This window comes from Chamaea fasciata, unplaced genomic scaffold (assembly GCF_029207755.1).
Source record: "Chamaea fasciata isolate MVZ Bird 193981 ecotype frontalis unplaced genomic scaffold, bChaFas1.0.hap1 SCAF_1, whole genome shotgun sequence".
NCBI lineage: Eukaryota > Metazoa > Chordata > Aves > Passeriformes > Sylviidae > Chamaea > Chamaea fasciata.
The window spans coordinates 111,679,050-111,692,404 of NW_027094086.1; the positions used below are offsets into that span (position 1 = coordinate 111,679,050).

At 42.0% G+C, this 13,355-nt stretch overlaps 1 protein-coding gene across 2 annotated transcripts; it reads left to right on the plus strand.

The window, feature by feature from the left end:
* Positions 1-1,332: 1,332 nt before the first annotated feature.
* On the plus strand, positions 1,333-12,831 carry CMTM6 (CKLF like MARVEL transmembrane domain containing 6). 2 transcript variants are annotated; one of them, XM_066193942.1, is made up of 4 exons: positions 1,333-1,483; positions 6,259-6,435; positions 7,352-7,450; positions 8,905-12,831. In XM_066193942.1, the coding sequence occupies exons 1-4, from the start codon at positions 1,364-1,366 to the stop codon at positions 9,061-9,063; spliced, it is 555 nt and encodes a 184-aa protein (XP_066050039.1). In that variant the 5' UTR covers positions 1,333-1,363; the 3' UTR covers positions 9,064-12,831. The 2 variants fall into 2 exon arrangements, with proteins under 2 accessions (XP_066050039.1, XP_066050048.1); XM_066193951.1 differs by lacking the exon at positions 7,352-7,450.
* Positions 12,832-13,355: the final 524 nt, after the last annotated feature.

Below are 13,355 nucleotides of genomic sequence, written 5' to 3' on the forward strand. Positions count from 1 at the left end.
TTTAATACATCCATAATATCAAAGCAAACATAACACACCTTTGCTTACATATAAAAGGTTGGATCCACTCTTAGTAGGCAACAAAAAAATTATAGTTTCTTTTAAAAGCTGATCTGGGCAAAGGTATGGGAGTATGTTAGAAGAGGCTTGGGGACAGTGTTTTCTCTCATTGACAACAAGGAATGTCTCCAAAGACAATGATTCTTCTCCTGTATTCAGCACTGGTGAGGCCACACCTCGAGTGGTGTGTCCAGTTCTGGACCCCTCAATTCAGGAAGGACATTGAGGGGCTGGAGTGAGTCCAGAGAAGGGCAATGGAGCTGGTGAAGGGTCTGGAGCACAAGTCCTGTGAGGAGCGGCTGAGGGAGCTGGGGGCGTTTAGCCTGGAGAAAAGGAGTTCAGGGGCGACCTTATTGATATCTGGAAGTGCCTGAAAGGAAGGTGTAGCGATCTTCTCTCAGACAAGTCATGACAGTACAAGAGGACACAGCCTTAAGTGGCACCCAGGGGAAGTTTAGGTTGGACAGTAGGAGGAATTTCTTCATAGAAAGAGTGATTAGACACTGGAATGGGCTGCCCAAGGAGGTGGTGGAGTCACCGTCCCTGGAGGTGTTTAAGGCAAGACTGGATGTGTGCCACCCCGTGCCGTGGTCTGGTTGACATGCCGGTGTTCGGTCATAGGCCAGACTATATGATCTCAGAGGGTTTCTCCAAACTAATTGATTATGTGAACGCAAGCAGGGAAAGTTTGGCTTAAAGCTCCCTTCTGATACCGTAATCTCGTGTGACAAGTGAATAATCTTGTAAACTTTACCTACCAAGCCCCGGCTAGCGAGCCGAGCCCGGCCGGGGCCCGAGGCGGCCCCGCGGTCCGCGCCCGTCCCTCACGGGCGCTCCCGCGCGCGGCCGCCAGGGGGAGCGCTGGCTTTCGCCGCGGGCAGCGCCCTTGTCCCGCCGGGGCCGACCGCGGCGCAACCGCCGCCCCCGGCGCCGCCCGGGGGCTCCGGCCATGCCCGCCACCTCCTCGCCCCCCTCGCTCCGTCCGGGACCTCCAGCCATGCCCGCTCCCTCCTCGGCCCGCCCGCCCTTTCTGCTGCCCCGCCCGCCGCCGGGACCAACGACCGGTGCAACCACCGCCCCCGGCGCCCCCCGGCTCCTCCCGGGGCCTCCGGCCACGCCGACTCCCCCCTCACCCCCCCAGCTCCGTCCGGGCCTTCCAGCCATGGCCGCTCCCGCCTCGCCCCGCCCGCCGCCGCGCCCGCCGCCGCGCCCACCGCCCCGGGCACCGCCCCGGACGCCGCGCCGCAAGCGGCCCTTTTGCTTTCGGTTTTTCACATTTGGGCGCCGGCGGCCCGGCCGGGCGATGGACAACGGCGCTGTCTACAACACAACCACGGAACCTCAGGCGCCCCGCCGCCGCCCCCTCGGCTGCACCCTGCAGCACCTGTGGGGATGGCGGCTGGCGGTCAAGGTGGTCCAGACGGTGAGTGCCCTCCTCCCCTCGCCGTGCGGGACGTGCCGGGCCTGGCGCGGAGGGAGCAGCCCTGGCAGGATGGCTGCCCGGGGAGAGACCGAGAGTCTCCCGGGGCCGACCCCGGCGGGGCGGGGGTGCCCCGCTCCGGGATGGAAACGAGCGTGTTGTGATGACCTTCGGCTTTAGGACAGTCCCCCGCCGCTTAAAAATTAAACTCCTTGGATCTCCTGGCGAGATGGCCGCGCACAGGCTTCGGGGGAATGGGATCTGCCGGTCGAAAAGAGCTGGCTGCCCCGGGAAGGTGTCCTGACTTGGGTCGTGACGTGGGGTCACTAAAGTTGTGCAGACCTGTAACTCGGGTAGAAAGCTGGCACGGTGCCTTGTAATGCCGGTTCAAAGTGGTTTATGGTGGGAAATGCTGGTGGTGTTCCTTCTTCATGTCGGAGCTGCAGGAGTAGGTGCTGTCATCTGCAGCCGCCGTGGTCCAGCTGCCTGCTGGCCTTTAACACTACCCGCTCTGGCTCCAAATCAGTGGGAAGCCTCGCAGGAAATATCGTGCTTTCTTCTGAGGGACGGATTGGATGAAAACAGGAGGAAGAAACCTTTGGCTGAATCTCACCGTAGGGCAGTAGAACTGGGAAGGGCATTGCTGGGTCATGAGCTCCAGACCTTCCTTTCTTGCTGCTCCTGCAGCCCGTTCTAAGCCTGTCAGTCTGTGCTGTCCGTGCTAAAATGAAGGAGCCTATTTCTCCCATGATTTGTGGTGGAAAGTTGCACCAGAAACCCGTAATCCTGGTGGCCCATCGTATGAGACGTCGCTTCGTGTCAGGCAGCCCTGGGCCTACCAGGAAATAAAAGGCTTGTTTTCTGCTGGCTTTTCTACTGCAGGTTCTTACTCCTGAATCAAGCAGTTGAGCTCCTGGTGCAAGGTCCTGTTCAGTGTTTGGTGACAGACTCTTCCAAAATGTACCAGTGTGACTGCTGATAAGGATGTGAGGAGCATCACTGTTATGTACTGGCAGGGAATGAGTGGAGTCCATGGTGGTAAAGGGCAGCTGACGGGAAATGTGTGTCAGCATGCATTTTGCAGCCAACACAGTGGCTTTTTAGTCAGATGTGTCATGCTCACAGGAACTGTAGGTGATTTCCACCCCTTTCTCTTTACTTCACCATTGCAGAAAAGAGGACGTTTGGGTTTTAAGCTTCATCTCACACGCAGTCAAAACCCTCAGCTAGAAATGTAACATTCGTTACTGTTCGTGAAGTGGTAACACTGCCAAAAATAAAGTTTTCTAAGAGTGTTTAAAAGAATCACACCCAAGAATGCTTTAAATAAATATAATGGAACATAAACTTTTAATTCATCTACTGGAGATTACTAAGGCAAGGTCTGCTGGGTTCTGCTCCCTGACAAGCAGAATGTTTATAGAAGTAGGTCCATTGACTAAAATAAAATAAGTGATTATGTAAGCAAATTTAGTGGTGTACCAAAGCCTTAAACTTTTAAAATGCTTTTTAAGTAGAAAAAAGAGAAAAATTATCATTATCCAAAACAGGATGAATAGCTGCTTGACATGTTATTAAGAAAGTAGCAGCTTGTGGCCTACACCCATTTGTTAGTGAGAGGAAAAAGAAAATGGAATTATAGTTGTTCGCCCTCCTAATTTCCAACATTTTCCCCTCCTTTTTTGTAACCTTTATCAAAATGCACAGATCTTGAGGTCTCGGTCAAAACTTTAAACAAGCCCCAGAAAGTCCTGAAGGTGGAAGCCTCAGTCTCTGCAGTAAGGTTCCTGTTCTGGGAAAGTGTTCATTTTTGGAAATGCCAGTGATGGTCATGAACATCTATTGGCTTTGTGTTACAGTAGTGGTTGTTACTGGGATTATGCTCTGATAATTGCTTGTGTGGCTTGCTAAACAAGGTGTTGCAATCAGAAAGTGGGCTCTGTTCATTGCAGAGGTGATCAGGATTTTATAAAATACTCTGAAATCACCTGCAGAAAGCTGGCTTCTAGACCTAAGAAATACTTTTCTTCAGATGAATAATGGCATACACTGTAACCGTAGCCAATTCTTTTGAGCAAATGAAACAAGGAAAATGTGATTGCCAAAAGTCACAAATGTGAGTGCCAAAAGAATGATGGGAGGCATGTTATTGCACACGTTTCTAGGATGTTGTTGTTTTGTTTGTTTGGTTTTTTTAACAGGTGGAATGTTTTTGGTAGTCCATGACTGGTTCAAATTCTGCACAAAGGTAAATGGCACAGGGTGTATTGTGCCAAGACTGTGGTAGAAACTAGTTCTTACCTAAGGCAGGACAAGTTGTCATCAACCATTTTTTAACTTTAGTCAAAATGCCCTAGCTGGAAAGGAAAATGGTGATTCAGGCTTAAAAATCAGCTCCTTTTTGAGCTGCTCATGTCCTATAGTAACCTGAATTGTACAGACTTAATAGAGAACTAATATATGTGCTAAACAAATTACAACATGCTCCTATCTGAACTAGAAGATTTTGTACTGGGAATCCCACTGCTGAACATCTTCCTGGGCTTGTTGGTCAGTTAGTTGATCTGCTTTATTTTTGTAGCAATTCACTTGTTAAATCTTCTTTATAAAATTGACATTTGTTTAGAAACTTCCAACAGTAATGTCAGTATCAATGAATCATTTCTTGCTGGTAGAAGACAGATGAAGATGTTTAATTTCTGGTGTACATACAGACAGGACTTATAATAAAAAAAAATCCGAAACAACTGCTTCTCCAACAATGCCTTTGGTGTTTAAAACTATTATTATTATTTTTGTGGTAGTAGGACAACAGAGGAATCCCTTTTTCTTTCCTGATAGTGATATCAAAGAGCAAGTTAAGAAACCCAAGCAGAGCTCTCTGGCATCTTGTAAATGTGCTGCTGATACATTAACTTAATCAAAGCACCTACTCAAAGTTCTTCAAGCCAATTTTTAAAAATTAATAAACTCTATTTTATTACTCAACTTATTAATAAAAAAATTGAATATTGACTTGGGCAAGCCCCAGACAGGACCAGACAGGATTCTTCTTGGTAAATCTCAATTACTTGACATTGAACTCTTTATAATTGCTCTTCTGAGTGGGATTTTTTTCAACTTGTTCGTACACTCAGTGGAGAAACTTTTTTCAGTTATTTAGATTATATTACGGTTATCTGGACTTATACTTTCTTTTAAGGACAGGTTTATTTTCTTTCTGTTCTGTTTCAGCCCAAGTGAAAGTGATGGCATTCAGTTTTCCAGTCCTTATAAAAAGAGATAGGTTTTCATGTACAGTGCTGTTTCACAGCTGACCTTGTGAAAGATGTGAAATTGAAAGTCATTGGATGCAAGTGCAAGCACATGTTTAGAAATGCAAAAAACAAAACAAAACAAAAAACCAGAAACAAACCCCCCCCAAAAAAAAAAAACCAAAAAAACCCACCCAAACCATAAAAAACTGGAAAGTCAGAGTTTAAAATATTCCTGGACTGACATTGTAGTTCACTGGTTTAGGTGGAAGCGCTGTTGAGAAATTTGTGTTGCCAGCCACTGTGTGAGAGAGAGGAAGCATGTGGAGGCCTGATAGTAACATTGAAGTTTCTCAGCTCCCATTCTTTCCCTTTCTGAGCTCCTGTTTACTTTATATTGTTGCATTTCCAAAACATGGTTCTCTGAAGTGCTCTTCTGAGACCTGGCTTCGTAAGGGGAATTTGCACTGCCTACTGCTAAATTGTTGTTCTTGTTTTTACTGTGAGAAAACTGAAACTGAAGACTGGTGGTTATTTCTCAAGAACAATTCTGAATCTTAAATTTAGATTCAGTTTGTTTTTTTTTTTAAACAAAGGACTGCCAACCTCTTTATTACCCACAGACTCTTACTAAAAATATGATCGTCATTCTCATATCAGTCTCAATTTTATGACCCATTCTGATTCCCGCTCATGTTTTTTTTTAATTTGGTGAACTCCTTACTATGAAGATCTGTAAAACTATGCCAAGTTTATGGGATGAAGGAAACTAGCAAGAAGTGGCCAAAATAAATGAACAGTTAAATAAAGCAATATTCTTTATTGTACAATAAACTAGTAGAAAATCCAGCAGCAGGGATGTGGTGACTGAACAGGAACTAAGTCACATTTTTTTCTCAAAACACACCGTGGCAGGAGAGTGAAGATAAACCTGTGCATAGATTAAACATTGTCCAACATAGCTTGAACACAGTGTAAAGTGTCAGTTCCTACAAGAACAGCTGAGCTTCTGTCATTACTGGGTCACAAGCATGTGAGTGTTGGGTTCACGGAGCTAGGTAACATCAGCTGTGAACTTTTAGGGAGGTAGCTGAGTGTGTCAGTGCCGTCCAGTTTCCTCCACTGCCCTGAACTCAAATACATTCAGAACTGAGTGCAGCTGTATGTAGTAAGCAGTAGCATTTTTGCAGGATGTGTGTTCTCCACACGACTTTGTCTGCTTCCAACTGGCAGCTGCACAAAACCACAAAACAGGAATCTTGTCTGTCTAATCAAGAAGCCTCTGTTTGGCTGTGTGCTCAGCTTACCTCATTGTACTTTATCGACCACCTTTAACAGCCAAGTGTAAACCATGTCATTGTATAATTATTTGTGTCTGTAAGAAAATAGTGCAGAACTTCACCAAACTCTTTGTAGATTGAGAGTTTTTGTCATAGCTAGCTTTATTAGTCTTCATATCAGAGATGTCGACTTGTTGATGATGTTAGAGACTTGATCCAACTCAAGCATGTTATTTGTTTGCAGATTTTCTCTTTTGTGGCTGTTCTTTGTGAAGAAATTGTGGACAACTGCATCACTTGTGGTGGACTTTACTTCTTTGAATTCATAAGCTGCAGTGCCTTTCTTTTGAGCCTCCTGATTCTGTGTGTGTATTGCACAGATTTGTATACATCACTGGGGATAGAGAAAGTGCAGAAACTGGTAAGAAAACTTTGTTTTTATAAAACAAACCATTTCTTCTCAGTGCATAAATTCTGCTGTGGAGTAAAAAGCCTATGTAAAATGAACCTCATTTTCTTCTCCATGTAAAAGGTATATTAAAGTATCTTAGCATTTAAAAATGAACCAACTTTGAGAGTTTATATTGACATCTTTTTCAAAGTTGGCTACCTGCAGGATTTTAGGACTTGTGTGGAAAAGTATTTCCACATTAATGCTACTAATACTACAGCATAGCCATCGGGTGTGTGTACACATATGGAATAGAGTTTACCACCTGCTTGATGCTTGTAATTTATCAGTTTACTCTCTTTGTTTTCCTACTGGGTGTAGGCTACCTCCTTTTTGGCAATAATCATAACTGATGACAGTTTATGGCTTTATATTTCAGAAGATCTAGCAGTGGGAGAAAGTTGCTCTGTAAAGTCAGTAGGAACATTATTCCATCTCACAAGTGTCCCTTCCTGTTTGCCTTCAGTGCAAACAGTAGGGTCTTTATTTGAGGGTACAGATAAGGGAGTGTAGTAAAAGCTTTGAATGAGCACATTTACTTACAGTTTTCTAATTTCTCAAATGTTTTGCTTAGGGAATAAAGCTCATGGTTGTCCTGAGTTTGAATTTGATTGTGAAAAAAGGTTAGATAAAATTAATTAAATACTTAAAAACAAAAATAGGGCAGACTCCTTTAAATAGCTGATAATGCTGTTTAAATAGCTGATAATGTTGAACGTCATTTGGAATGTAGTTGTAAAATGTATTTTCTGAAGCTTCCACTAGCATCAAAGTATCAAAACATAAATTCACAGACAGGTTAACTCAGCTGTTGTTATGATGTTATTTCTTTTTATGTAACCTGTCTACAGTTAAATTACATGTATTTTTTTATATGTATTTGCAGAATTTTTGGGCTGTGCCAGTCATAGGTGCCTTGTTTCTGTTAGCATCAATAGTGTTTTCTGCAACCTGCTCTGGCTCTGCTGTTGAAAATGCTGCATGTGTAAGTCTTAAAATGGCAAGATTTACTTTGTATTCATCTGGTATGTTACTTTGTCTGCTCTCTAAACTTCACTCAATTTGCAGAGAAGAAGCTGGGAAGGGAATAGAACTCAGTGCACTGTGATGTTTTGGGAGGAATTAGCTATTTCAGACCTTCCAGAAACTTACCATAGGAAATCCAAAGAGCGGGCATTCCTCAGGATTGCTGAAAAGCTCTGTGTGCACTTGCAGCTCCCCATCTTTTGCCTTCTGCCTCAGATTTGTATTCTTTCCTGTCATCTCTTGCTATTCAACATTGTCATTTCTTGAAGCTTGCCCAGTTCTCTGATACCCTACTTCTGAAATTTTTTTTCTTTAATTGTCCTTTCATAATGTCACCCTCTCACAAAGTCATCAAGAAATCCTGTCTTTTGCTATTACAGAGCATGTGTGGACAACACTGACTTGCACAGTTGCAATAAGATCAGCAGTTTCCTCAGTGACAGAAATATTAGAGCAACAGGGCATTCATCTCCCTCGGGAGCACTGAGGAGGCTTAGGGCAAGGCACTGAAGGGGCTTTTGGGATGCTGTAGATGTCATGATGCCCATGTCATTTGAATACTTCTTTTGAGTAACCTTGCAATTGTGAACATGTGAGTTTAAAAGATCAAAGTCTTGAATGAGAAAAAAATCATTTGGAAAAGAAAGCAAGATAATTCTTTTCCATGGGCAGCATCAGCTCTTAGAGAGACACACTTTTGTATAGTAATCTTAAGTGATGTAGATCTATTTAGACCTAATAATCAGGTTTCAGCTTTGCTTTTTTTTTTTTTTCCCTGGTGCAGGAAAAATAAAAACTACTGTGATTTAGTACTTATTAATGTCAAATTACTTTGGTCCAAACCAGTTGTGTAAAATTTAGGTAGAGTTAGAATAATGTGTATGTTTCTTTCCTTGTTTGAAAAAAGCTGCCTTCTCTTTACCACTTCTCATCTTGCCATGACTAGTAACGAAACGTCATTCACAAAATGTCATTTCATCCTCCCTTGCTGACCCAGGGCACTGCAGATCTTCTCTTCCTTCACCTTCAGCATGTTATTCTTCATTAACTCTCATTAATCAGCAGCCCTCTCTTCGATAAATAGCCTGCTAATATGCCATGCTACTTTAATAACTGATTTTGGCAATGAAACTAATATGCTTTTACTGTTAAAGGTTGATTAGAACACAGTATAAGGTTCACACTTGATTAAAAGAATGAAAACTGTAAAATCTTCAGCAATGAATGTGCTAGAATGATGATTTCTGATCTGTGTCTAATTTAACTGGAACTATCTATTTAAGGAGGACTTTAATCTTAATATATAAAGATTATTACTGTATATTAAATAGTACAGCAAATATCTCCAAACAAGGTTAGGATACTATTACTGTTTATGCATTTTAAAATTGTGTATTTCTGTCACTTTCACAGGCATTTGGATTTTTGGCAAGTTTTGCATTTGCAGCTGAATTTGGTACAGAGTGCTATCTCACGCGAAAACAAAACATCCGTGGACACTCTCAAAATCCTGATAACACTCTGAGTGCCAAAAAACCAGAAAATCAGCCACTGAATAAACAAAGAAGATAACTTCCTGAAATAGGGGTGTTTTTTTTGTTTTGTTTTGTTTTTTTTTTAATAATTGGAGCAAGCTGAAATGAACTTTCAGTGTACTGTAGGTAACAACTTCTGTTTCTTTGTTCTAATCGATTTTGTACACATTGTTCATCACAAATTTTTATGGATTCTTGGGTCAGGTAATGGCATCTTGAGCATCTTGTTCTAAGGCAACTGGTCCTGCCACCTGCTGGGATGACAGGCCCTAAAACACCTTGGGTCTAAACAGAATAACTTCAGGACAGCAGTGTGCTGATTTGATTTTGACAGAGCTGACTAAGGAAGATTAATGCCTGAGGCATAAATTCTGAGCTATAGCCTAAAGATATTTCCTGGTTAAATGGACCAGATGCTTCTGTTGTGAGTTATAAATCAGTACAGCAGAATGAATTTTTGTACTTCCTGGTCAAATTGAATGTAAAAAGGATAGGTAATTGGAACCTTACAGGATTATTTATCCTTAAACAGGGGGGTTTGGGTTGGTTTTGCTACTCCTGTGTCTCAGTTCTGTCTGTGGAAATCAGTTTAATGGTACAGTGACTGTAGCAGGTTTATGAGGAAGGTAATGTAAATGATATATTAAGGAGACAGTTTTGCACCTCATGATTGTCAAAGTTTGGACTTGTATGCCAGAATCTTCTTTCAGATGGTTTCAAAAGCTGAAACTGAAAGTAACAGTTGCAGGAAGAAACTTGAAAAGCCAGAAGTGAGAAGAATAAGATAAAGAATAAATATTTACATGAAGCAGCCCCAGAAGTAGCAATCTGAATAGCAACGGGAAAAACCTTAGAGCACGTTGGTTCTACCCTGGTGGATATTACTTGCAAGGTTAATAGCATATGCAGCTTGTTTATGGATAGATAATGCTGAGCTTTGCCAGAATGATGCTGAACCTCACCATTTTCTGTGTTTATAAATATGGCAGTAGCTTGAGACTCCTTGCTGCTGACTAGCTCAGTTGGTAAGCAGGTAAATAAGCACTTGTCCCCTTGATTTGTTTTGCAAGTGACAGCCTGTAGGACTGCAAGGAACGCTGCTGATGGGACACATATTGGACAAGTGACAGATGTGTCAGACAAGATGCTGATGGCTGTAAAAGAAATGAAGTGCTGAAAAAGCGTTTTTCTGATGTCTGAGGTAAAAGCAAGACTGCTACACCTCTCTTAAGAGGAAAGCCTTCAAAAGCAGAGCAAATTACTGTAAGCCAGGAGATGTTCCAAAATACCAAAGCAAATAAGAAAAAGCTGATTATGCAAGAACAATTCTTGTTTGAGTGCTTGAGACATTTGCTGTGTCTCCCAGGTGTTAAGTGCATTTCACCAATATCCCAATCTGGCGTGTTCCCTATAAGCTGCTGTGGCAGCATTGAGACCAAGCCCTCCAGAAACTGTCTGAGCTGTATTTGGGAAAGGAAGAGGAAGCTGTTTTAAGACAAAGGACTGTAATAGCAAGCTAAAGTTTTTTTTTTTTTTTTTTTAATCCCATTGCTGCCACTTTCTGATGAGTGTGAGCTTGTGATGTTCTCTCTCTCTCTATGGCCTGAGACTTAAGCCTAACACTACACTTTGCTTGGAGGATGTAAAGTTTTGCCAGGTGATGTGAAGCACCCAGTTAAAGCCACAGCTTTCTTTTAGAGCTGTGCATAGAAGAGATACTTTCCTTCATAGAATTTTCTGTGTTATAAAGAAGAAATGCTCTTTGGACTGGCTTCTTATTTTTTTTTTCCTTTCTTTTTATTTTCGTTGTATTTATTGGTGTCTGTTTGCACCAAAACCTGATTGCAGTCAGCACTTGCTGTAGCTGTCTCTGATAACTGGGTAGATTAGAGATTTTTGGTTTACAAGCAGTGTTACTGGTGATACAAAATATCCATAATGAGAAAGAGCTCCTCTATGATCTGCAATGTCTTACTCTGGGGACCGTGCCCATATAAGTAACATTCCAAAAGTCTTGCTTTGTTTTCTTTTTATTGCCTAGAGTCCTACTGAATTTTTTTTCACACCAAAATATCTGTAGTCTTTAAATCTTCATCTGTAATTGGTAGTTTTAAATATAGTGTAAGAGCAACACTGTGCTGCTAAGTATTTATTAAGCAATGCAGCACTGTGAATGGACTTCTATCTTGAGATAATTTTTGCGGTTATTTTTCTCAGCCTGAAGATAAGGTAATTGAGATTTGGGTTTTGGTTGCTTTTTCTATGGGCTTTTCCCCACCTGAGTGATGTGTTACTAATGTCCATTCCTGGAGATACAGAAAGGGGCCTATAAAGTCATCTCGCAGCCTTGGCAGTTTACCTGGCGATAGTCTGTCACATAGTAGTTAAATACTAGGAGCAAGTCACATAATGGTTATAGGTTTAAGGCAGTTGCCTAAAATATTGCTTCCAAACCAGTTGTTGGCTAACATAGATGATGGTGCTGTTAATTCTTGCACTTCATAAGGTGTTTTTGCTCTGTTTTAAAATAGTTGAGAAGCAGATTTGCATGTGTGTGTGCTGTTTTCTGCTTCTGTGAGGTTTGTTTTTTTTTTTACCTCTTTATCAGCTTCCTATATCCTGGCTTTCCTTATCACTCCTAGCTCCTCTGCCCTCCCAGTCTAGGTGGGGGAGAGGCTTCCTTGCTGCAGTGACTGAGCAGACTGGTCTGCAGTCTTGACATGCCCCTTTGATGCCTCTGGTGTCAGGTGCTGGCTTTAAATGTCTGTCTCTTAATTAGACTGATCCTAGACAATGCTGTTGGAGCTGGATTAATGTCTGGTTCTGCAGGAGTTCTGTGTGTATGGCTGGATGTCTCTTACCCCTCGTGCTCTATCAGCAAAGCCCTTTGCTTGTTTCCCAGCCTGCTTCGGATGAAATCAGCCGACCTTATTTAAACCATCTACTTAAATTGCTTCCATTAAGGTGGCTGATTTTGGCTTAACTGGATTAGGGATTGTTCAGGAGAGTGATGGGAGCTCTGGCAGAAGTGCTGTTAGATACAACTGCCTCAAATTTCTTCTGTTGGCAAAGTGAACGTTTCTGTACATCATAAGTGGCAGTAAAGCCTCTTGGAAAGAAGCAAAAATCACATTAAATCACACTGCTACCAGTGCCCTTTGCTTCTGAGTATGGGAAGGAATTGTCTCTTACTGCCTGTGCCCTGTGCTTCAAAAGAGCAGGGAAGGGTTGCGGTCTGTTACAGGTGAGTTCTACCTTTGCACCTTCCAACCTGAAAGAGCAGTGAGCGATCTCATGCAATTCTCAGAGCTCAGCACAAGATGTTTTTGCATAATGGCTGTCATGGTGATCCCTGTTCAAATTTGTGCAATAAAATACCAAGCTTTCTACACTGAAGGGAAATTCTTAGTGAAATTTTTCAAAGGGTCTGTAATATTGTAGCAAATCAAGATGCTGATAGTGCCTTTAAGATGGAAATTCATCTCTTTTTTAGTCTATTGCTGTAAACATGAGCAGCTCTCTGGATATTAAATTTTATGCTGGACAGAGCTAGAAACCACTTTTAATACCATTAAGAATTAAGGTAGGATGATAATACATTAATTTTATATATATATATAAAGCAAGAATTTTATAGTTTTGTTTCCAGTGTTGCCTTGAATGTGTGTCTAAATAATTTTTTAATGCTTAAATATTTTTATCGTTCTAAACCTGAGGTATTTTTTAATGCATAGTGTTTTCTTGATCTAAGGAACTTCATAAAATATTTTGTAATCATTTTTTTAAATAAATGTTTAGTAAATAAGTGTCTCTTGTTTTTACTGTTATGATTTGGTGCTGCTATATAGTTCTCCCAAAGCCAGCCATAGGAAATAACAACATTCCTTGTTCCTGGTTTGGAGGAAAGAGCTTGCATTGTGTCTGCCTGTTCCTGGGGAAGAGGGTCCAACTGGCTGGATATTCTCACTGGAAGTTCCCAGGAAAAAAGATCTGATAAGGTCAGTATTGCCCTGACCACAGGGTCCAGCCAAAGTAGTTTGCAGTAGCCTTTACATATGGTCTGTAAGTTAGTGTGAGAAGCATAATCCAGGTGCTGCTTCCTATTGTCTTGATTACATGGAACTGAAAAAAATAAAGGGGCAGACTTGCTAAAGGAAGGAGCACAACCTAGCAAAAGATGTTGAGAGTAAGTAATTTATTCTGGTATAGAAAAATGCAGGTCACTGACTTCCTTGGTCGAGGGAGAGCTGCTTGATCTTTAAAAAATTGTTTGGCTGATTGTCAGTGGGAGAGGGTGAGGAAAAGGAAGCAAATCTGCATGTTTTGCTT